We start from the raw sequence: 25486 nt of genomic DNA on the forward strand, positions 1-25486 counted from the left end.
TCACCCACCAGGGATACTATTGCTGCTAGTGTTATACAGACTGGTTACAAAGGACTACAATTTGTAAAATCACCGCAGAATAAATCGCTGTAATCACCATTAAAAGTATAACAATGTCCCCCAAAATGCATGTAGTTATGGTGCGCCCTGTTTGAGCTGGTGAATACCCCCTGGATGAATTCGATAGCTGCAGATTGATGCTGATTTATCAGGCTGTGAGAATGCTGTTTGGAGCTGCGATATGTCAGACAGACTGACTTTACTGACTAGGCTCACTGTTAGTAAATCTCACTGTGTATTTAAAAATAAAATGACTATATGACCCCAGATATATCTGGTTTAACAGTAAATCCCATTCAAACAGGTTAGCAGAGCTCTATACTGGAGTTAGAGAGAGATATGTCACTCTGGGTTATTCACTAAACTCAGAATTGGAGCAAATTGAAATTTGAAAGGTAACTATTAGGCAAAATTAGAAAAAAAAACTCCACATTTCGGATATAGTTACTGAATAACTGAAACACTGATCCTGCATACAATAGATATTGGTAATAGAGCATGGCTGGGAATTCCTGAGTTACATTTCCTCATCATGTGACTGTGACAAGCTACAAAGTTATATCGGAGTAAAGTGCAAGCAGTCAGTACACATGGCATTATATCTGAGGATACTGCTCCTCGCTCTGCTGCACCTAACGGGTAAGGTCCAACTGGGTTTCTATCAGTTTCTAAGCAGAGAATACTGAGTGAGGGGAGGAGGTTCATAATGTCAGGATCTAAAAAGTGGGGAAAAGTACAACCTGGGCTCTCAGCAATGATATGTCCCTGTACATTCTGTTGGTTTCAATATGATTCCCTCCACTTAACTCATACTTTAATCCTCTCGGCTCCTGGGTGGTGGGAGGCTGTACAGTGCCTTTGGTTTTCATGTAACCAGGAAAGAAAATGTTCTGAGAGCAGCAACTATTTACTGTTTAATGGCTGACACATTCCTTTAGGGCAAAAGCTTCAACATTGGGGTTTGTTTAACAAACTTTAAACTGCATTCAGTTGGAAGCCAAATTGCAAGACATGTCCCTAAATAGCTATACAGTGACTATAGTTGAGAGACTTTTATTTACCAAATAAGCACTTTTTTGCCTTGTCTTTGTGTGATCAGCTCTGGATGTGGATAAAAACGAGAGATATTCTGTGTATTTGTTTTTTAGAGCCTTCATTATAAGGGTCTGATTTGTGGCTTATTTATCAAACAGTGAGGTGATGTGTAAGCTTGCGAAATTTAAAGGGACACGTCACGCTCCATAACTGCTAGAGCTACATAAACACAGGGTGTCTTCCCAGCACCCCAAGTCCCCAAGAGGTTGCTGGCCACTGCTGCCACTGTGATAATAAGGAAGCTTTACATAACAGCACTTAATATAATATTTCCAGTAAAGGATTTCAGATACTTGTAACAGACATAGGTGTCATTAGGCAGATTACTCATTAGGCATCATAAACAGCCAGCAGTGGACCCTTTTTGGGCATTGAGCTCCAGATTTGGCCGTGAGGGGCCCTCTGTGAGACGTCAGGGAGATCAATAGATCTTCCTGATTAGCCTAGGACTTCAACTTTGCAAATCCTGGGGGAAAGTGAGCCGGAAGATGGACTAGGTCTTTGTAATCATTATATAACAGATGAAGAACGTTGAGGGGCAGGGAATGGTTGGTGGATAAAAGGAATTGGGATGTGAGGTCCAACATACACTTTGTGATGAACTCTTGTTTTGTCTTTGTCAGTATTATTTTCCTTTTGTAGCCTAGGTATTGGTAAGTTAAGAAACTGGGCCTCACTCATTCATTTTATTTCTGTCTAATTAGCTGATTATTGGCTGGTGCAGTTTCTCGTGAGTTTATAAAGTAAAGACAGTAAATCACAAAAAATAGCACAGTCCGCATGCTACTTTCTTATTCTTGAGTGAGAAAAAGAAAGAGAGAGTACAGAAAGGAGTTTGTGAATATTCTGATGGCAGTAAATACATTATCTATAAAATATCACATTATATCTTTACATCACATTTACTTTTTTTGTTTATATTTAATGTCTTGTTTCAGGTGGGCTGAAGTTGTTTGTCCATTCACCACAAAAAGCACTGCTTGGATCTGATGTTCTTCTCCATTGCAACTTCTCTGTGACTAGACCTCCAGTGGATCTCAAATTTCTTGCCATATTATGGAAGTATCAGGAGAACCAAATTCTAAGATATGATAGTAAAGATTTATATCACCAACCAAGAGTGTCATTCAATGAACAAGATGCGAGAAATGGAATTGCATCCATTTCATTGTCCAACGTGACCATCAAAGACGGAGGAATGTATAAATGCTTTGTGATTTACAGCCCGGATAGTAAAGATGAGGTTGTCAATCTGGATATCCTAGGTAAGAATTTTACCATCTCTTACATCATGATACATTGTGATCGGCTGGGTATACAACAAATAATATTTCAATGGGCACAATAGTGGCATTGTGGCAAAAGTTGCATTGTGACCCTTGTAGTGCAGCCAATTGACCTTTATGGAGCCTAATTCCCAGGGCAGAAAATTATCATTTGAGGGATTTAATGACAATAGCTATAGACTAAATCAAAAGAAGTCTATTAACAAGAAAAATTGGCAGATGATTACCACATTACTCCTGCTGTCCAGGTAGAAGAGCATCAGAGACTGCACCAGGGGGAGGAAGGGGGGCGGGGGGTGGGAAAACAAAGCCTAATGCGTCTCAGATCCATTCCTATGTTGGGTGACAGTGTTGGGTACTGTTAATAAAAATTTATTTTTAAATGTTCACATGGAAAATCAATCCACTCCGCAATAATAATAATTAAAGAGAGTGTGAGTAAAAGTTGTATATACTGTATGTTTTTCACACCAAGTCTAAAAGAGACAATTTAATTATGAGATGACGTGGATCTTAAATTTAGGACTGGGAAGTGGTCATCTACTGGTCCTCAGTTAATAAAGTGAATGAGTGTTTTGGGGTCAAAGAGCTCGGAGACATCATTCCTGTAGGCACAACATTTTAATGCACCCCTGCTCCCCATCCCAAAAAACTTATATAAGTAATTAAACGTAATTTATTAACTAGACATGGCAGGCTTAAAAATCATCTAAAACATTAATTTTTGACTACTGCATATGTATAAATATATGTATACGCATATTCCTACTTGTAATGTATTGTGTTTGAATCTGTGAGTATATGCAGAGTATAAATGGATGCAGGGTTAAAGATAATGTTAGAATTGGTTGTGGTAAAGGGGAGTATAAGGCTAGAGAGGGGTTAATGTCAAAGTTAGATTACATAGGGTGTTTAGTGATAAAATTATTAACAGCTTGAGAGGGGTAAAGTTGTAGCTTAAGGGCTATTTAAGATTAGAGTGAGGTTAAATTTATCATGTAGGTACAGGGGTGTTCTAGGATTATTGAGTTTAGGGTTAGAGTTGGGTTAAATTTAGTATTGGGTACATGAGGTGTTTAGGAGTTGATCATTGGATTTAGATAAGGGGTTTATTTTCAGGTTTAGGCTTTTCATGCTGGAGTTTGAAAGGTTAATGCAAAGTACTCTTTTGTAAACCAGTCAATTTCCTATGATCGATGATATTAGACCTGCAAGAGCTGTTATACACTGTGTGTCACTTCAAGCTTGTCCTGCTCCTCATGCAAGGCATTTCCTCTGTTAGAGGCTGTAAGTGACAGATGGGAAGTGGTACCTTCCACTTCCTGTCCAGCCTCACACACAGACACTGGAGGCTGAGACAGCACTGAGGTTTACACCCTCTATAACTGTTCCTGCAGCCCTGATATTAAGCTGACTGGGCTACAGAGGACACTGACCAAGGCTCTGGTAGTTATCTCTCCCAACCAACCTATTTCAGCTCAAAAAGGCACATTATAAGTGTTGAAAACAGACATCCCCTAGTGGATAGGTGCCTACTCTGCCTAATGTGATATTCGGCCCTGCTCATAATCCTTCTGTAAGTGGGTTCTTTAACATGTTGGCAATTATAGGGGCTTAATGGTCCTCTAGCCTGCCATGTTTGTACATCACCCAGATCCTGGCAGGCGTTTCATTTTTCTTTAACCTACCAATCATGAGATAAAATAAAATAAGAGGTACATGCTAAACCACATTGATACTCTTGTTTGTTTGTTTTTGGGGTAGGGTTGCTATGCCAGACTCTGCATTATCACTAGTGGAGAACCACTTTTTTGTTATGCTAATTTAGGGGGTCTGAGATGCCTGAGAAGCATTGCAATATGATTTAGTTGTTTATGTTTATTATTGGTTGTCTGATATCTGCTGCATAACTGAAACCCATACAATTTCCATGTCTATATTTTAATGGTCAGCTGTTATTAACAGGATAATAATGTTTAATATCAGTGATTTTTAGTTGAGAGTAGAGAGGAGGTTTATTCCAGGACTGCTGTATTGCCTGATTGTTTGTAAAATGGATGTTCAATTTACTGCGATTAAATGTTTAGTGAATAAACCCCTGTGTTCTTCTCATATTTACCTTAATGCCTCACCCAGAAACATTGCATTTGTGTGGGGACAGTTGTGGTTTTATATGTTGTGTAAAGTGCATTAAGGGGGAGGGGGGGGGGGGGAGGGGGGGAGGGGGGGAGGGGGGGCCATATGTATTTTGTGCAATTGCAATTTATTTGGAAAGTATTAACTTTGAACATAATACTTGAGAAATAGAGCATCTTCCACGTGCAGAAGTAGCAATAAGCTATATGTGAAAGAAACAAGGAAGTGGTGTATCTGTATAGGTGCAGATAGAATAATGAAAGAAGAATGAGAATGGATAAAATAGGTTATGGGGGGAAAATGTGGATTTAGATGACATGGGGGGTTGGGGGCTCAGGAATTCCCAGGGCTCCCTAGGTTTTCTCCCGATTCAGAAAATGCTCTGTGTGAGTGAAGACTGGAGAGGTGGGATCCACAGAGAGGTCTACCCAGGGTGGCCAGGTTTGCCAGATTCCATATCATGGAGGGCAGTAGTAAGCTTTGCTATATTGAAAACATGCCACATTGTTGCAGGTTGGTGGTGATTTCCAATGGAATGCGCTCATCAACTATTAATAAGGGATTGGTAAATCAATCAATTACAGTTTTTTGTGATAAAAATGCTGCATGCCCCAGTTAAATGCGTATTCATGCAGTCTGTAATTTCATCATGAACCATGCTGAAATTATAGCAGTCCTCGAGTCAATATTGATACAGTATAATTTGTTAAATTGGCAAATAAAGATTTCTTAATCACGTCAATACATATACATATTTGAACTGATTCATTTATTAATTATCTTACCTTCAGTTCCTCCGATGATCCAGATTCCTAGTAAACGTGTCCATAAGTTTGAGAAGAAAACTCTGCTGTGTTCAGTCATTGGTTTCCATCCTCCAGATATTGACATTACTTGGTTTAGAGATGGAGAGGTTCTCGTGGATTCAATCTTCAGTAAAAAACAGAGAAATGACGATGGCACTTACAGTGTGAATAGCTCGGTGACAATAATGCCAGATCACAATTACAAGAACCAGACCTTCTCCTGTAGAGTCCAACATGAAGCTCTTCGAGAACCTCTTGAGGAGAACTTCCAACTTCTCTATGAAGGTAAAGATCCACATGAATTGGTCAATGTTAACATATTACCCCTTTAGTGCAGGACATGTCAAATGAAACTGTATCTACTTAATATACATACGACATAAGTTTATAGATTTCTCTTAGCTTATTTATTGTTTGCAAATAAATTATATATTGTACAAACCTTGCACAATCTTGATGCTGAGGGACAAATGTCTATATTTTATTTTTAACAATTATTATTATATAGGTGTGAAATGCATAGGTTAGAGGGCTTGCTGAGTCCGATCAGCGGGCCTCCAGCTGACCAACAATGCTTGGCTCCAAAACTTAACAGTAAATGTTGTCTTCTTTTAGGAATATTGAAGCAAATGGGCAATAAATTAATCTAACAAGAAGAAACACAGTTCTGAGATTAAAAACAAACAAAAAAAATTGTATTAGACGCTATTAAACTTGAACTAGTACAGTAATACGTAGATTAATAAAAAATTAGATTGACAGACAGATGGGGAATAGTATAACTAACTGTAACCTAACCTACCCAGTGCACCTAATGTGTGTGAGAGCCTGGAGTGTCCCTTTAATAATATAAACCCACCCAGTATAACTGTAACCTAACCTACACAGTGCACCTAACGTGTGTGGGAGCCTGGAGTGTCACTTTAATAATATAAACCCACCCAGCATAACTGTAACCTAACCTACACAGTGCATCTAACGTGTGTGGGAGCCTGGAGTGTCACTTTAATAATATAAACCCACCCAGTATAACTAACTGTAACCTAACCTACACAGTGCACCTAACGTGTGTGGGAGCCTGGAGTGTCCCTTTAATAATATAAACCCACCCAGTATAACTGTAACCTAACCTACACAGTGCATCTAACGTGTGTGGGAGCCTGGAGTGTCACTTTAATAATATAAACCCACCCAGTATAACTAACTGTAACCTAACCTACACAGTGCACCTAACGTGTGTGGGAGCCTGGAGTGTCCCTTTAATAATATAAACCCACCCAGTATAACTAACTGTATCCTAACCTACCCAGTGCACCTAATGTGTGTGAGAGCCTGGAGTGTCCCTTTAATAATATAAACCCACCCAGTATAACTGTAACCTAACCTACACAGTGCACCTAACGTGTGTGGGAGCCTGGAGTGTCACTTTAATAATATAAACCCACCCAGCATAACTGTAACCTAACCTACACAGTGCATCTAACGTGTGTGGGAGCCTGGAGTGTCACTTTAATAATATAAACCCACCCAGTATAACTAACTGTAACCTAACCTACACAGTGCACCTAACGTGTGTGGGAGCCTGGAGTGTCCCTTTAATAATATAAACCCACCCAGTATAACTGTAACCTAACCTACACAGTGCATCTAACGTGTGTGGGAGCCTGGAGTGTCACTTTAATAATATAAACCCACCCAGTATAACTAACTGTAACCTAACCTACACAGTGCACCTAACGTGTGTGGGAGCCTGGAGTGTCCCTTTAATAATATAAACCCACCCAGTATAACTAACTGTAACCTAACCTACACAGTGCACCTAATGTGTGTGAGAGCCTGGAGTGTCCCTTTAATAATATAAACCCACTCAGTATAACTGTAACCTAACCTACACAGTGCACCTAACGTGTGTGAGAGCCTGGAGTGTCCCTTTAATAATATAAACCCACCCAGTATAACTAACTGTAACCTAACCTACACAGTGCATCTAACGTGTGTGGGAGCCTGGAGTGTCCCTTTATTAATATAAACCCACCCAGTATAACTAACTGTAACCTAACCTACACAGTGCACCTAACGTGTGTGGGAGCCCGGAATGTCCCTTTAATAATATAAACCCACCCAGTACAACTGTAACCTAACCTACACAGTGCACCTAACGTGTGTGAGAGCCTGGAGTGTCCCTTTATTAATATAAACCCACCCAGTATAACTAACTGTAACCTAACCTACACAGTGCACCTAATGTGTGTGAGAGCCTGGAGTGTCCCTTTAATAATATAAACCCACTCAGTATAACTGTAACCTAACCTACACAGTGCACCTAATGTGTGTGAGAGCCTGGAGTGTCCCTTTAATAATATAGACCCACCCAGTATAACTAACTGTAATCTAACCTACACAGTGCATCTAACGTTTGTGGGAGCCTGGAGTGTCCCTTTAATAATATAAACCCACCCAGTATAACTAACTGTAACCTAACCTACACAGTGCATCTAACGTGTGTGGGAGCCTGGAGTGTCCCTTTCATAAAATAAACCCACCCAGTATAACTGACTGTAACCTAATCTACACAGTGCATCTAACGTGTGTGGGAGCCTGGAGTGTCCCTTTATTAATATAAACCCACCCAGTATAACTAACTGTAACCTAATCTACACAGTGCACCTAACGTATGTGGGAGCCTGGAGTGTCCCTTTCATAAAATAAACCCACCCAGTATAACTGACTGTAACCTAACCTACACAGTGCATCTAACGTGTGTGGGAGCCTGGAGTGTCCCTTTAATAATATAAACCCACTGAATATAACTAACTGTAACCTAATCTGCACAGTGCATCTAACGTGTGTGGGAGCCTGGAGTGTCCCTTTAATAATATAAACCCACCCAGTATAACTAACTGTAACCTAACCTACACAGTGCACCTAACATGTGTGGGAGCCTTGAGTGTCCCTTTAATAATATAAACCCACCCAGTATAACTAACTGTAACCTAATCTACACAGTGCACCTAACGTGTGTGGGAGCCTGGAGTGTCCCTTTAATAATATAAACCCACCCAGTATAATTAACTGTAACCTAACCTACACAGTGCACCTAATGTGTGTGAGAGCTTGGAGTGTCCCTTTAATAATATAAACCCACTCAGTATAACTGTAACCTAACCTACACAGTGCACCTAACGTGTGTGAGAGCCTGGAGTGTCCCTTTAATAATATAAACCCACCCAGTATAACTAACTGTAACCTAACCTACACAGTGCATCTAACGTGTGTGGGAGCCTGGAGTGTCCCTTTATTAATATAAACCCACCCAGTATAACTAACTGTAACCTAACCTACACAGTGCACCTAACGTGTGTGGGAGCCCGGAATGTCCCTTTAATAATATAAACCCACCCAGTACAACTGTAACCTAACCTACACAGTGCACCTAACGTGTGTGAGAGCCTGGAGTGTCCCTTTATTAATATAAACCCACCCAGTATAACTAACTGTAACCTAATCTACACAGTGCACCTAACGTGTGTGGGAGCCTGGACTGTCCCTTTAATAATATAAACCCACCCAGTATAACTAACTGTAATCTAACCTACACAGTGCACCTAACGTGTGTGAGAGCCTGGAGTGTCCCTTTAATAATATAAACCCACCCAGTATAACTAACTGTAACCTAATCTACACAGTGCACCTAACGTGTGTGGGAGCCTGGAGTGTCCCTTTAATAATATAAACCCACTCAGTATAACTGTAACCTAACCTACACAGTGCACCTAACGTGTGTGAGAGCCTGGAGTGTCCCTTTAATAATATAAACCCACCCAGTATAACTAACTGTAACCTAACCTACACAGTGCATCTAACATGTGTGGGAGCCTGGAGTGTCCCTTTATTAATATAAACCCACCCAATATAACTAACTGTAACCTAACCTACACAGTGCACCTAACGTGTGTGGGAGCCCGGAATGTCCCTTTAATAATATAAACCCACCCAGTATAACTGTAACCTAACCTACACAGTGCACCTAATGTGTGTGAGAGCCTGGAGTGTCCCTTTAATAATATAGACCCACCCAGTATAACTAACTGTAATCTAACCTACACAGTGCATCTAACGTTTGTGGGAGCCTGGAGTGTCCCTTTAATAATATAAACCCACCCAGTATAACTAACTGTAACCTAACCTACACAGTGCACCTAATGTGTGTGAGAGCTTGGAGTGTCCCTTTAATAATATAAACCCACTCAGTATAACTGTAACCTAACCTACACAGTGCACCTAACGTGTGTGAGAGCCTGGAGTGTCCCTTTAATAATATAAACCCACCCAGTATAACTAACTGTAACCTAACCTACACAGTGCATCTAACGTGTGTGGGAGCCTGGAGTGTCCCTTTATTAATATAAACCCACCCAGTATAACTAACTGTAACCTAACCTACACAGTGCACCTAACGTGTGTGGGAGCCCGGAATGTCCCTTTAATAATATAAACCCACCCAGTACAACTGTAACCTAACCTACACAGTGCACCTAACGTGTGTGAGAGCCTGGAGTGTCCCTTTATTAATATAAACCCACCCAGTATAACTAACTGTAACCTAATCTACACAGTGCACCTAACGTGTGTGGGAGCCTGGACTGTCCCTTTAATAATATAAACCCACCCAGTATAACTAACTGTAATCTAACCTACACAGTGCACCTAACGTGTGTGAGAGCCTGGAGTGTCCCTTTAATAATATAAACCCACCCAGTATAACTAACTGTAACCTAATCTACACAGTGCACCTAACGTGTGTGGGAGCCTGGAGTGTCCCTTTAATAATATAAACCCACTCAGTATAACTGTAACCTAACCTACACAGTGCACCTAACGTGTGTGAGAGCCTGGAGTGTCCCTTTAATAATATAAACCCACCCAGTATAACTAACTGTAACCTAACCTACACAGTGCATCTAACGTGTGTGGGAGCCTGGAGTGTCCCTTTATTAATATAAACCCACCCAGTATAACTAACTGTAACCTAACCTACACAGTGCACCTAACGTGTGTGGGAGCCCGGAATGTCCCTTTAATAATATAAACCCACCCAGTATAACTGTAACCTAACCTACACAGTGCACCTAGTGTGTGTGAGAGCCTGGAGTGTCCCTTTAATAATATAGACCCACCCAGTATAACTAACTGTAATCTAACCTACACAGTGCATCTAACGTTTGTGGGAGCCTGGAGTGTCCCTTTAATAATATAAACCCACCCAGTATAACTAACTGTAACCTAACCTACACAGTGCATCTAACGTGTGTGGGAGTCTGGAGTGTCCCTTTAATAATATAAACCCACCCAGTATAACTAACTGTAACCTAATCTACATAGTGCACCTAACGTGTGTGGGAGCCTGGAGTATTCCTTTAATAATATAAACCCACCCAGTATAACTAACTGTAACCTAATCTACATAGTGCACCTAACGTGTGTGGGAGCCTGGAGTATTCCTTTAATAATATTAACCTACCCAGTATAACTAACTGTAATCTAACCTACACAGTGCATCTAACGTGTGTGAGAGCCTGGAGTGTCCCTTTAATAATATAAACCCACTCAGTATAACTAAGTGTAACCTAACCTACACAGTGCACCTAACGTCTGTGGGAGCCTGGAGTGTCCCTTTAATAATATAAACCCACTCAGTATAACTAAGTGTAACCTAACCTACACAGTGCACCTAACGTGTGTGGGAGCCTGGAGTGTCCTTTTAATAATATAAACCCACCCAGTATAACTAACTGTAACCTAACCTACACAGTGCATCTAACGTTTGTGGGAGCCTGGAGTGTCCCTTTAATAATATAAACCCACCCAGTATAACTAACTGTAACCTAACCTACACAGTGCATCTAACGTGTGTGGGAGCCCGGAATGTCCCTTTAATAATATAAATCCACCCAGTATAACTAACTGTAACCTAACCTACACAGTGCATCTAACGTGTGTGGGAGCCTGGAGTGTCCCTTTAATAATATAAACCCACCCAGTATAACTAACTGTATCCTAACCTACACAGTGCATCTAACGTGTGTGGGAGCCTGGAGTGTCCTTTTAATAATATAAACCCACCCAGTATAACTAACTGTAACCTAACCTACACAGTGCATCTAACGTGTGTGGGAGCCTGGAGTGTCCCTTTAATAATATAAATCCACCCAGTATAACTAACTGTAACCTAACCTACACAGTGCATCTAACGTGTGTGGGAGCCTGGAGTGTCCCTTTAATAATATAAATCCACCCAGTATAACTAACTGTAACCTAACCTACACAGTGCATCTAACGTGTGTGGGAGCCTGGAGTGTCCCTTTAATAATATAAACCCACCCAGTATAACAGTAACCTAACCTACACAGTGCATCTAACGTGTGTGGGAGCCTGGATTGTCCCTTTAATAATATAAACCCACCCAGTATAACTAAATGTAACCTAACCTACACAGTGCATCTAACGTGTGTGGGAGCCTGGAGTGTCCCTTTAATAATATAAACCCACCCAGTATAACTAACTGTAACCTAACCTACACAGTGCATCTAACGTGTGTGGGAGCCTGGAGTGTCCCTTTAATAATATAAACCCACCCAGTATAACTAACTGTAACCTAACCTACACAGTGCATCTAACGTGTTTCATTGACAGCCGCTAGAGGAGCTTCCGCGCTTCTCACTGTGATTTTCATAGTGAGAAGACGCCAGCGTCCATAGGAAAGCATTGATAATGCTTTCCTATGGACTGGCTGAATGCGCGCGTGGCTCTTGCCGCGCATGCGCATTCAGCCGAAGAGGAGGAGAAGAGGGAGGAGAGGAGGAGGAGAGCTCCCCGCCCAGCGCTGGAGAAAGAGGTAAGTTTAACCCCTTCCTCTCCATCCAGCCCGGCGGGAGTGGGACCCTGAGGGTGGGGGCACCCTCAGGGCACTATAGTGCCATGAATACGAGTATGTTTTCCTGGCACTATAGTGGTCCTTTAAAGTAAAAGTAAAAGTAAAAAAAAAAAAAACAGACCAAATGTGTGGTTTTGTTTAACTTTTTTCTTTTCTTTTTTTATCCAGAAATAGTTAAATGTATTTCCCAATTAGTTGAACATATGTGACCCTTGTGCTGTGAAAAGTAAAAAAAATGTTTGCATTAATCAGCAAGTTGTGTGGGATTGATAGCTGACTTGCAAACATCAGCTCAAAAGTTGAAAGAAATTCCAGTTAAGTTCAAGTTTTTATTTCCACAAACATGACGTTATATTTTGCTATTTTTGCAAGTTGACATTCAATTTACAAAAAGTCTCAGTTTAGAATCTGTGTTCCAAAGCTTAAAGGAATTTCTGCAGAAATTTTACAAAGGAATAAAACATTGAAAGTCACCTATCACGGTTAATTATTAAAGTAAGAATTGCCGGGAATTTAGAGTGAACTCATACAAAGTTATTAACTAAACATTTTGTCCAAATTGACTAAATTTGATGAAAATGACTGAATTCTAACTGCATTGGCAATTCGCACATTTAATATAGCCAAGTGTGGTGAAGATTCTGCAACATTCGTTCGGATGCTTTCGGAAAATCACTGATCTTAATAAATTTTGAGGGCTGGGGGTGGACACCTTCTTCCCTCATAAATGTTTACCACATTAGCCTCGACCCGATACTCACATTATTTCACAGGCCCTATCCCTATGACATGGAGCCTTTTGTAGCGAAAGCGTAATGATGGCTGCTCAGTCCTTATTTTTTCATCTTTAGTAGACATGTGAGGGCGTATGGTGGTTTACAACCTCCATTATAGTAATATGGAGGTCTTATTGACCCCCATAGGATTTTTAGTTGTTTATTTATTTACTTTTTAATGTAGTGGCTGGCTAGCAAGCATTGGTCAGCAACTACATAATTAACCCCTGCACCGTCAATGGTTTCTAACTATATTTGCACACTGGCTGCTAGTGCTGTCAGTGGGCAAATAGTTTGGGCCTTTGGGCGCAGATTGAAATCACTCGGGATCTCATTTCAATTGTCCGGCAGCATCTGTTCGTGCCTGAATTGCAAAATCTCTAGACACTTTATGAATTCGATCAACAGTGTCCAGATTTAGCAGTCCAAATGGCCCCATGCAGCAGCAAATGATTTTGACCCATTCAGACTGGGGGAACTTGGATTTTACTGAATAAGCCTGATAGTAAATTTCAAATTAAAGGCAAAAATAGTTGAATGGGAAAAATTCGATCTATACTTCGAATGACTATAGTCATTTACACCTCTAATTTGGCTAATTTGGTGCAAAATTATAAATTCACATTATATTCACTTTGAATTTACAGCAATTCTCACTTTAGTAAATAACCCTGCTATAACTTGTGTTTGAGGGACACAATAGTCACCAAAACAACTTTAGGTTTATTGAGCAGTTTTGGTGTATAGATCATGCCCCTGCTGTCTCACTGCTCAATTCTCTGCTATTCAGGGGTTAAATCACTTTATTTATGCAACTCTATATTGAGTTCTAATGTTTATACTACCTTTATTGCACAGTTTAGAATTTCTTATTCTTTTTTTTTTTTTTTTTTTTTTTTAATTCTTTATTTTTGTAGTGCAGGAGCTTCGAACAGTCGCTTGTGAGGTACCCCAAAGGCAATCCTCCAGCGCATTATAAAACATTTAAACATACAGGTACAGGATTGATCTTGCACATTTTTATAAGGTTGTTATGCGGTTTCCGTTGTCATTACTTAAGCATATTCAAAACATAAAATAAACTATATAATAAACTAAAATGACGTCGCTTAACTTTCTGCTCATGGAATAAAATTAAGATGCTGTGTTCAGCGTAATGGTAACTATACCGGCAAACTAGCGTAGTTGATTCCGTTTTGTGAGTTGCTTAATTGAGTCATGAATCAAACTTCAACATAACTTTTAGTACAGGCTAGGCAAATTATGAGGTGAATATAACATTAAAGGTAAGGTAAACTTGTAATTCAGCTGGTGTACACTTGACACGTAAGGTGTAAAACATGCTTATTAACAGTTTAGGAACAGAATCCACTGGCCTGACTGTAGCTAATGAGTATGTGTCTAACTGTGTGGATTCGCCAAATATGTAAAGGCTAGTTAATTCCTAGATAGATGCATACATGTTTAGGGCATATAAGCCTCTTAAATTTCTGTTTGTCTACATAATGCTAATATCGAAATTAAATTACATCAAAATTGCTGGCATGTATCTTAACATGATAACTGGGCTGGAACAGATTTCTTTAGCAAGAGCTAGGTAAGGTAAAATGAGATTAGAAACTGCTGGGGTCTCTCAAAACAACAAGAAAACGCTCAGATATGCAAGCTGAGTTATCCTGTCGTTTTCAAAGCTGTGTAGTTCGAGTTCAGTTTAACCCACACCATCTCGGCAGAGAATAAGTGAGAGCCCCAAAGTCCCCAATTCAAGATGCCATGATGTGAATGTTTGGGCTGTGTGGCATTTCCAGCGGTGGCCTTGCCCCGTGGGGTGTAAAAGGCAGGAGCCAGAGTCCCGCGCCAGTTGCCTGAGATCTTACCCCGTTCAGCCTATACCCACCGGGTGTTTCGATGTGTCCATCATTGGGTGGTCCCGCCCGGGGGTAGCCCGCTCGCATGGCGGAGTGGTGGATGTGCTGTTACGTCGAGGCGCTCGTCCCTTCGGTGTTCTCCCGTCTGGCCGTGGGTAGGTTCCCTGCCGGTCGGACCCTCGCCCCGATGTGGCACAAGTCGGGTCGCTGATAGCTCCGCCGGTCCCCTCGCGCTGGGTTGTGGCATGCGAGGCGAATGTTGCTGGGACCGCTGGGTGATGGGCGGGTCGGGTACACCGGCGGGTTCCATGCTTGGGCTTGAGGACAGTGCCTTGTGTCGCTTTCCGCCACCCTGCTCCTCTTCTCTTTTCCTGTCGGGTGGTCCCGCTAGGGCCACGTGGTATGTTCCACCGCAGGCGACGGCGAGTCTTCGGGCGGATCCAGGCTGCAGCCTCTTTCACCGCCAGTGTGAAGGGTTGCGTTCTGGCTTTAAGTTTTACCCACAGGTAGGTGTAGAGCTTGCAGAAGAATTCTATTGTGTCCGTGGGTGGCGTGGAAGGCGAGTGCTTCTTCGTGTGTAGCGTCGCCATCTTTGTTGGGCCCTGGCTTCTCTGTGTGAGTGCGGGCTTCTTCGCTTGGGTAGGCAGAAGTGCTGGGGTGATGGGTCCCAGCGAGGACCGGGATGTCCCCCACCGGTCCAGAGGGGGGGGTTGCAGGGCTGAAGCGTGCTTTCGTGTCTGAGCTCGGCCCGGGTCAGGAGATCGGCCGCCTCCCCCGGTTTCCAGGCTTCGCTCTGTTGTAGGCCGCGTGGCCGGTGCAAGTTTTCCTGCAGCGCTCAGGTGCCGGGCTGGTGTCAATCGGTTGCTTTTATCGTGCTCTGCTCGTACCCGGTCTCTGTTTGCCGCTGGTTGCTTTAGATCTCTCTGTAGCAGCTCTCTTTTAGCCATCATTGTGGGAGATCCATGAGTATCAATCCACTTAATTTCAGACACAACTAGAGCATGCAATGCAAATGAAGAGTAGAATAGAAATCGTGTTCTGGGGTATCCTTTCTATGTTCAATGGTGGAAAAGGGCAACGTTTATAACTTGATTGAAAGTTAGTTCCAGGATAATCGTCGTGGATTTCAATAGTGCTGGTGTGGCTATCCCCTGTCAGAGCATTGTAAAGGTGATTATACTCCCCTTTTCTACCACGCTGTTCTCTAGAATTTCTTATTCCCTGCACTGTTAATAGCTTGATAGATGTTTGACTGGTTGGATTTGGGGTATATGGCACTTATGTTGCAGTATATGGGCTTTGGCCCCAATATTTAAAACTGGGTGGCCTCCCTGTAAATATTACTGAGTGATAGAATCCAGGTAAATAGAGCTGTCCCCTGTCCCCTCTCCTGTTTGCTCCTACTCTTGATCCATTTCTAGAGGCAGTCAGATAAGACAGGGGTGTAACAGGGTTCACCTGTGACCTCTTTACTCCGGGTCTTGAATTGGCATGTGGTTGATCCCTCCGTTACAGGAGGCAGCCTGCCAGCCCAATTGTGGCTAGATATAGTTGATATTTTGGCCCAGTTGTTTTTAGCATCCTTCATTAGAGCATTCCTGGGGGTGTGCCTGTCAATTCTGTTGCCACTGCATTTAACGTTTCAAGGCCCATTGAATCTGATGACACGTAATCCTAAACTTGGAGCAGGCTTGCTCCCAGCAGCAGTAGCAGTGAAAGTACTTGCAACAATTGTGTTCAGAAAGGGACACTTAAACCTCTCTCTGAGCTGCATGGTGGGGGGGGGGGGTGGGGGGAGGAGGAGGAAGGGGGGAAGGGGGGAAGGTTGGTACCAGCATACACATATGGTGATCACGGCTTTATAATACATTTCTTTTCAAGCATCTGTTAACAGCAGCAAAATCCATTATCAGACTATGTGGATGAAGTAGTCTGCACCCATTCTCCATCAGTGGACGGCTAGAGTAGGAGATATATACCTGATGGAGTCCACAACAGCGGCATTGAAGGGCACATCAGAGCGATGCACACAGACATGAACACCATTATTTATTTATTTATTATTGCCATTTATATAGCGCCAACAGATTCCGTAGCGCTTTACAATATTATGAGAGGGGGATTTAACTATAAATAGGACAATTACAAATAAACTTACAGGAACAATAGGTTGAAGAGGACCCTGCTCAAACGAGCTTACATTCTATAGGAGGTAGGGTGTAAAACACATTAGGACAGGAATTTACAATCAAATAAGGTGGGCTGCCCTTTAGGAGAGGGCAAGAGACAGGTATGTGAGGTAGGGGTTAGTCTTGGAGGACATAAGCTTTCCTAAAGAGATGGGTTTTAAGGCACTTCTTAAAAGATGCAAGACTAGGGGAGAGTCTGATGGCGGTAGGCAGGCTATTCCATAGGAAGGGAGCCGCCCGTGAGAAGTCCTGCAAGCGCGAGTTGGCCGTACGAGTGCGGACAATGGACAGGAGGTGGTCACGGGCAGAACGGAGAGACCGAGAAGGGACATACCTATGGATCTGTGAGGAGATATAAGAGGGGCTAGAGTTGTTCAGTGCTTTATAGGTGTGAGTTAGTACCTTGAATTGACTCCTATAGCATACAGGAAGCCAATGTAAGGACTGGCAGAGGGGTGAGGTGTGAGAGAAACGACTAGAGAGGAAAATCAATCTAGCAGCAGCATTCATTACGGACTGTAAGGGTGCAGTACGGCTATTGGGGAGACCAATCAGGAGAGGGTTACAATAATCCATGCGGGAAATTACTAGAGCATGGACAAGCTCCTTGGTAGTATCTGGTGCAAGAAAGGGGCGGATGCGGGCTATGTTTTTAAGATGGAATCTACAGGATTTGGCAACATGCTGGATGTGAGGCTCATAGGTGAGACCAGAGTCAAGTATGACGCCAAGACAGCGCGCTTGCAAGGATGGACTGATGTTGGTACCACAAACTTGGAGGGAGAGCGAAAGAGGAGGATCAGTATTAGGAGGAGGAAAGACAAGGAGCTCAGTTTTTGAGAGATTGAGTTTCAGAAAGCGGGAGGACATCCAGTCAGAGATGGAAGAAAGGCAAGCAGTGACACGTTGCAGGACGGCAGGGGAGAGGTCCGGGGAGGAGAGATATAGCTGGGTGTCATCAGCGTACAGGTGGTAGTGAAATCCAAAAGAGGTAATAAGTTTGCCAAGAGAGGCAGTATAAAGAGAAAATAGAAGGGGACCAAGGACGGAGCCTTGGGGAACTCCAACTGAGACAGGGCAAGGGGAGGAGGTATCATTAGAAAAGGAGACACTGAATGAGCGTTGGGAGAGATAAGAGGAAAACCACGAGAGGACAGAGTCACAGAGACCAAGCGATTGAAGAGTTTGAAGAAGGAGAGCATGATCAACGGTGTCAAAGGCCGCTGAGAGGTCAAGAAGAATTAGTATGGAGTAGTGGCCTTTGGATTTAGCTGCGATTAGGTCGTTAGTAACTTTGATAAGGGCAGTCTCTGTAGAGTGGAGAGGGCGGAAGCCAGATTGAAGAGGGTCAAGGAGAGAGTTGGAATTGAGGAAATGAGACACACGGGTAAAGACAAGTCTTTCCAGAAGCTTTGAGGAAAAAGGGAGCAGGGATATGGGACGGTAGTTAGAGGGGGTGGATGGGTCGAGGGATGGTTTTTTTAGTATAGGTACTACAGTGGCATGTTTAAGGTCAGCAGGGACGATGCCAGAGGAGAGCGAGCAGTTGAAGATGTGTGTTAGAGAAGGCACGAGACAAGTGGAGAGAGATCTAATAAGGTGAGATGGGACAGGATCGAGCGGGCAAGTGGTGGGGCGAGAGGAGCAAAGAAGAGCAGCCACCTCTTGGTCAGTAGCTGGGGAGAATGTCTGAAGGGTAGGAAAGGCATGATCTATGTGTGATTGAGAAACAGAAAGGCAAGGAGGGGAGAATTCTTTCCTTAGCTGTTCAATCTTGTCAGTGAAGTAACATGCGAAGTTATCAGCAGTAAGGTTAGTTTTGGGGGTGGCCACAGCAGGGCGAAGAAGAGAATTAAAGGTGTGAAAGAGACGCCTGGGGTTGCGGGAACATGAACTAATGAGAGTGGAAAAATAGGATTGTTTGGCAAGGGCAAGGGCTGCACTGTATGAACACAATATGAATCTATAATGGAGAAAGTCTGATTGTGTACGAGACTTCCTCCAGGAGCGTTCAGCACAACGGGAGCATCTTTGCAGGTAGCGCGTTGATTTAGTATGCCATGGTTGGGGGCGGGTCCTCCTCGAGGTGCTTGTTTGGAGTGGCGCTGCAGTGTTCAAGGCAGATGTAAGAGTAGAGTTATATATGGAGATGGCCTGTGAAGGACAGGAGAGGGAAGGGATGGACAGCAGTTGTGAATCAATGTCAGCTGACAACTGTTGGAGATCAAGAGAATTAAGGTCCCTCCTGAGTTGAGGGGGGTTAGGCTGAGGTTTTTGGGTGAGGGGGTATGTGAGAGCAAATGATAAGAGGTGGTGATCAGAGAGTGGATATGGAGTGTTGCAGATATTAGATACTGTACATGCATAAGTGAAGATTAGGTCAAGGGTATTGCCAGCTACATGGGTGGGAGAATCTGCCCACTGCGATAGCCCGAGGGAGGAAGTCATTGAAAGTAGTTTAGTGGCTGCAGAGGTCAGAGGTGGGTTTATAGGAATATTGAAGTCCCCGAGAATTAGGGATGGAATGTTAGAAGAGAGGAAATAGGGTAGCCAGGCAGCGAAGTGGTCAAGGAAGAGGAGAGGGGAACCAGGGAGCGATAAATAACAGCAATGTTAGCAGAGAAGGGTTTGAAAAGGCGAATTGAGTGTATTTCAAATGATGGGAAAGAGAGAGAAGGGGGGGTGGGAAGAGGTTTAAAAGAGCAGTGAGGGGAGAGGAGAAACCCAACACCACCACCTTTACATTCAGAGTTTCTTGGGTTGTGGGTAAGTTGGAGACCACCGAAGGACAAAGATGCAGGGGTGGCAGTGTCAGAGGGGGAGAGCCAGGTTTCTGTTATGGCTAGTAAATCTATAGAACGAGAGATGAAGAAGTCATGGACAGCAGTGGATTTAGTTATATTGCAAACAGAGCGTGCGTTCCAGAGGGCAGTATTGAAGGAGGATTTAGAGGAACATGAGATGGGTATGAGATTAGTGTGGATCCTTGGGTTAGTATGTGCTGAGTTTGTTGCGAGGGGGCCGGGGTTAGGAGAGACATCACCAGCAGCTAGGAGCAGAAGGATAGAAAGGAAGTGAAGGTGGGAGTAGGATTTGAAAGTTTTGTAGGAGGGTATGTATGTAGAGGATTTGGGAGGAGTTGGTGGAGATAGGCTGGAAAGGTATGTGTAGAGTGCATGGGATGAATAGAGAGGGGAGGGGAGTAAGGTGGAAGTAATAATGATGGTGTTGCTAGGGACAGGTGAGTGAAAGGATAGGGATATTTTAGTGATGAGAGAAGTTAGTGTTAAAGTGAAAAATAGAAGGGAGAACATTAGAAAAAGTGTATTATATAGATATGTAGATCATATATACAAACACACAAATATCAATGAGTGATTAAACCAATGTAAGGATGCAGTGTGTTAAATAAATTCAGGTGAGGAGAGGTTTAGTGATTTGATTGGTGTGTTAAGGAAACCAGCTGATGTGCACTATCTATAAGTAAGTTGTCGACCATGGGGTGGGATGGTGTGGGGAGGGGTGGGTGGGCAATCTTCCAGAGATGATACCTCTGCTCTGAAGATTCAGCAGGACTTGGTTGCTTGGGAGTGCTGGGTGTTAATGCTGTTTTAAGGGGCCCAGTCTGAAATATAAGGTCTGAGGTTAGAAAAAAAAAAGAAATAAAACACACTATTATGGGTGGGGAGACATGGGGCTATTGAGGTAATTAATTACCATAGGTAGATTATATCACGTGCAAGTAGACAGATTATTAAGACCTCTCCTTTCTTATCCAGGATTGAAGAGACCACCCCTACCCCTCCTATTTTTTTTCTCTCTCCATTCCTCTTTCCTATTTTCAACCAACTCTTTACATATTCTCTAGATATATTTTGGGACCATCTCACCTCAAAGATGGGAGTTTGTTGGGGGGAGATTTCAGCGCAAACTAGTAAAAGTTTTTTTATTGTTAAATTAGAAACTTAGTATTGTTCTTAGGGTCCATATTCAACTGTACACTGCTTGACTGCTGAATAAAGACTGTCAAAGACCTTGCAGGAGCAGGAGATAAAAACTGCTAAAGTAAGTTAACATCTGATAGAAGAATTAAACCATTTTGCTTTCATGCTGGCTATGTCAGGTGTGGCTAGGGCTGTGTAAACAGAAGAAAACATGATTTAACTCCTAAATGTCAGAGAATTGAGCAGTGAGACTGCAGGGGCATGTTCTATACACCAAAACTGCTTCATTAAGCTAAAGTTGTTTTGGTTCTTTTAGCCCTTTTATGAAAGACTCAATTTCCTTTTAAATGTACATTAAATAATTAGCTATTGGGGGGGGCGGAGCCTGGCTACGGAGCTGTACAGACGTGTGCTGCAGGAGCTTCAGTGGCTGGCACACTAAACTCAACGAATATTCGAGCCAAATACTTACCGGGCTGCAAAGCAACACCAAACTTTGTTCCTGACATGTCGGCGGTTCCGTGGATACCTTTTGCAGGACTCTCCTCCACTGGCAAATCCACCTCAAGGCTTTGCGGCCTACCAGTGATCGGACCGATCGGGGGTTATCCCGGTCCTCCCTGGCAAGCGTGATACAAACAGGCAGCCAGAGCCTGCTAAAGCTTCCGGCAACCACGAGACCCATGGGCACCAAAAATGGCGGACGAACGCAGCACACTCACCATAAAGTACTCCATGGAGGGGACGCTCCAACGCCTGGATGAGCTGTTTGCCCGATTCTGGGCCAAGATAGGAAAGTGGGTGGCAAGCACACAGCGACTACCTCAAAGGGGAGCCCAGCTGAGCACTGACCAAGGAATGGATGGCACACCTGTGGATGCAGAACACACCCGGCACGCTGCCAAACCCAAGCCCAACTCGCACAGACCAGGGGCCTCAAAGATACCCCCCCGCAGAGTTCCCCACATAAACGATGAAGAACCCGCCATAGGCGGCGATCACGCACCAAGACCCTCCACCGCCCACGTGGCGGACAGGACTTGGACTCCGCGAGCCCCCAGGCTCAAGACTCAAAGTCACTGGTCTTCAAGCTGGCCCGAGGACGAAAAAGTGAAGGATGCTGCCCCAAACGCTCCACAGCCCTGGAGAAGACATCAGCCCTCAGTGAGCACATACTCCTGCTGCACATGTCTGCACCCAGCCTGATCACCACGGGCATCGGCTGAGAGGACTGTCTTCACCCGATCCGAGCCTGTATCCAGGCTAATCGTCTATAATTTGCTTTTTAGTTTATTATTGCTGCCTTGACAATAACGAGTTTTCAATTTTACTTTTACTATAAAAGCATGAGTAGTCTGATGTTAAAACGCAATTTATACATAGCGCAGACAATCAGACATATAATGTTATTACCCTACTTATATACCCAGCAGTTAAAATACAATGTTATTCAATATTGAAGCAGAACTTTAGTTGCATACTACCAGTATTTTAACCCTTTAAAGCGTAGTTTCTAGCATACTGTAGCCTATATACAGCTAAGCAGGTTTGATAGATGAGCATAGGGGATACTTGCAATGTGAGTTCTAAGCAATTTTACGTTACTGAGTGCTACAGATAGAAGCGCATACATAAGCTTGTCTATATATCATATAAATATGTGCAGTTATACCCATGCCATGTCTGTACTGAAACTATGTTTATTTCACAATTGAATACGCAGTTGTGGCATTATCAAACGTTAACCCCTGCATACAAAAAATAAAGAATTTAAAAAAATAAAAATAATAATAATTAGCTATTAACACCATAAACCTGTTCAGTCCTGGCACAGTCAGTGCACATGTAGCATTGAATAATGAGAAACAGATACATGGCTTCTTGTGGCAGAACATACGGCTGTAACGATCATATATTTGGGACGTTTGATGCTATTTTCCTTTTGTTCCGTTCTATTCATGAGTTTCCCAGGTTTATAGAAAACTACCGAACACCGACCACCCTCCTGGCTTGTTAACACCTAGAGGAAGCAATTAAATAGACCGTTCCCTGTGTGGCCATCTTGTTGCACGAATGAAAGCAGAGGGGTATGGTCGTCAAGATTCTTGAACTATTTTCAGACTCGAGAGTTTGCAAACCCTGGGAAAACCAGACCGCTGCCTGCTTCTCGCCAGAAAACATACGAACGATGAGGGGAACGTTCGCTGCTATATATCCAGGGGGAGCACATGGGAGCTCCTAGACATTGACCAGCCCTTGCTTCTTTCCTTATGGAACTATTTTGGGCCATCACCTCGTGGCGGGCCGGTCAAAACCTTACCCCGGTGGCGATTCGCTTCTACTGAACGCATCTTAACGATGTCTTAGCGAACTATGTCTCATCTGGCTACTGGGGTAACAAGGGCTATGATCTTATATGGTTCCAGTCTGGCTGAGAGGAGAAATAGCGGAGGTAACTAGTCGGGTTACCCGGAGACCGCTACACTTCTCTTTCTTCTTATTTTATGTTCTCTATGTTGACGGACAGGCCAAGAGGGAAGTGCTTATCAAATTTACTGACCGGGAGATAAGATGGAGGTGCTCAGTTCCTGTATAAAGCGCAATGGCTTGAATTTCTAAGTTTAATTTTATTTATCAGACCTTTTAAACACGTTTATTATTACTAAATATGGGGATCAGTAAATATAACATTAAAATCCTGGGAAGGGTTGGTTCCCTTTTAATTCTGCTAGGGTCTGTGTTTTCTCAAGTTCAATCTACTTGTGCAAGAACGATCTGTCCTCCTGACAACACTTTTATTTTTTTGCAGGATTGTTTATGCACATAGAAAATAAATGATATTTTTACTATTAACTGTATTATCTATATAATGGAAGCCAAGATACAATGTATTTGTGTTATACTAAATATCATCTTTTATACCCACAGGTCAGACGAGGAGCAGAATTCTTGTGATAATTGTGATAATCGGTGTATCCGTTTTTCTTGTTTTGCTGGTTTTCCTAACGTGGTTTTTCAAAACCCCACGCTGCAGAAAAAGCTGGAGTAAAGGTAACCAGTTCATACCTCTTTTCTACTTCTGTCTTCTGTCTGCTAGACGTGCACGGTGAAAAAATCTGTTAGTCTGAAAGGATTCTGACAAAAAAAATAATAGTAATAATAATAGTTTGGTTTCAGAAAGTGGGAGTGCGTTCTAATGTCTTTTTGGTTTGGATGAAATTTGGAATACATTATTCGGATCCATCAAAATGGTGCCTATTGGTGTACTGCAAAATATGAACATGATACAAACATTATGTATATATATATATATATATATATATATATATATATAATTTTATATTTTTTTATATTTATATTTATATTTTGCAGTACACTGACATGCTCCTTTGTGTGCCATTTGGTTCACAGATTAAAGCGGCACTGTCATGCCGAACTTACCTTTCCCCAATCGATTCCTCTTCTCTCCCTCTCTCAGGATCTGTTCTTCATTTCTTCCTGTCTGCTCTAGTTTTCTTTAAAACATAAAACAAGATACTACTTTGTCTTATGGAGTTTTCCTACGCCTGACCATCTCTGACCAGCGGAGGAGCAAAGTGTGCTTCATTTCCGGTGGTCAGAGCAATTTTCCCACAATTCTTAGCTTTCCTCCGTGTTCCTGCGAAGCCTCCTAACACTTTTCCCGAACGTCCTGTCATTTAGACAGAACGCTGGCGAAACTACCGAGTTTCTTCCTAACAGAATGAGAACAGTTTCTCCATTCGTGTTAGGACGCAATTTGGGACTTTGCTGATATCGGAATTTCATTGGAATGAATAAAACTCCGATCCTATTCGTGCCGCGGCTGCATCTTGCAGCCGGTTAGTAGATAACTCCCTAATTGCCACGGTGTTAGGGAGCTATCTACCAAAAAGCTGAAATAACTAAATTGGTCTTTCAGCCAAATTTACTAATACTAAGTAAAAAATAGTTAGTATTAGTAAATTCTGCCCCTACTCGCTATGCCGCGAGTAGGGGCATGTCTGCTAAACAGTGAGCAGCCAGTGACTGCTCTATTAGCCTCTATCAGCCTCACCATTCCATTAATAGTTAAGTTCTTCACCACCCGGCAATTAAAGAAGCCAGATAATCCAACTACGGCTCCTACAGCAGCAGACAGTAAAGACCCCTCTAGTCCCTGTTCATTAAGATCTTGGACAATCCTGAATATCACAGCAGTACTCAGGCATAGGAGGATACTGTACTAAGCCACAGCCAGGAAAGCTAAAATGTACAGGATTACGATGACCAGCGCAGAAAATCCACAGCCAGGGTCTAGCTCTCAAGAGCATATCATTGACGCTCTCACAGGGATTCAACTAAGGTGACCTATCAGTAGTGCTCAAGGCCAAA

General features: G+C 42.7%; 1 protein-coding gene across 1 annotated transcript; it reads left to right on the forward strand.

Moving 5' to 3' along the window:
• Nucleotides 1-649: 649 nt before the first annotated feature.
• Nucleotides 650-24204, forward strand: LOC134571359 (tapasin-related protein-like). The gene is made up of 4 exons (XM_063429561.1): nt 650-699; nt 2094-2420; nt 5369-5668; nt 24023-24204. The coding sequence occupies exons 1-4, from the start codon at nt 651-653 to the stop codon at nt 24202-24204; spliced, it is 858 nt and encodes a 285-aa protein (XP_063285631.1). The 5' UTR covers nt 650.
• Nucleotides 24205-25486: the final 1282 nt, after the last annotated feature.

The sequence above is a fragment of the Pelobates fuscus genome, chromosome 8, assembly GCF_036172605.1.
Source record: "Pelobates fuscus isolate aPelFus1 chromosome 8, aPelFus1.pri, whole genome shotgun sequence".
Taxonomy (NCBI): Eukaryota; Metazoa; Chordata; class Amphibia; order Anura; family Pelobatidae; genus Pelobates; species Pelobates fuscus.

What these genes read in the sequence shown, in the direction of transcription:
- LOC134571359 (XM_063429561.1), top strand. Translation starts at nt 651, where the DNA reads ATGGCATTATATCTGAGGATACTGCTCCTCGCTCTGCTGCACCTAACG. An exon ending in CGCTCTGCTGCACCTAACGG is followed by an intron (nt 700 to 2,093) that starts GTAAGGTCCAAC and finishes GTCTTGTTTCAG; the next exon opens with GTGGGCTGAAGTTGTTTGTC. An exon ending in CTTCCAACTTCTCTATGAAG is followed by an intron (nt 5,669 to 24,022) that starts GTAAAGATCCAC and finishes TTATACCCACAG; the next exon opens with GTCAGACGAGGAGCAGAATT.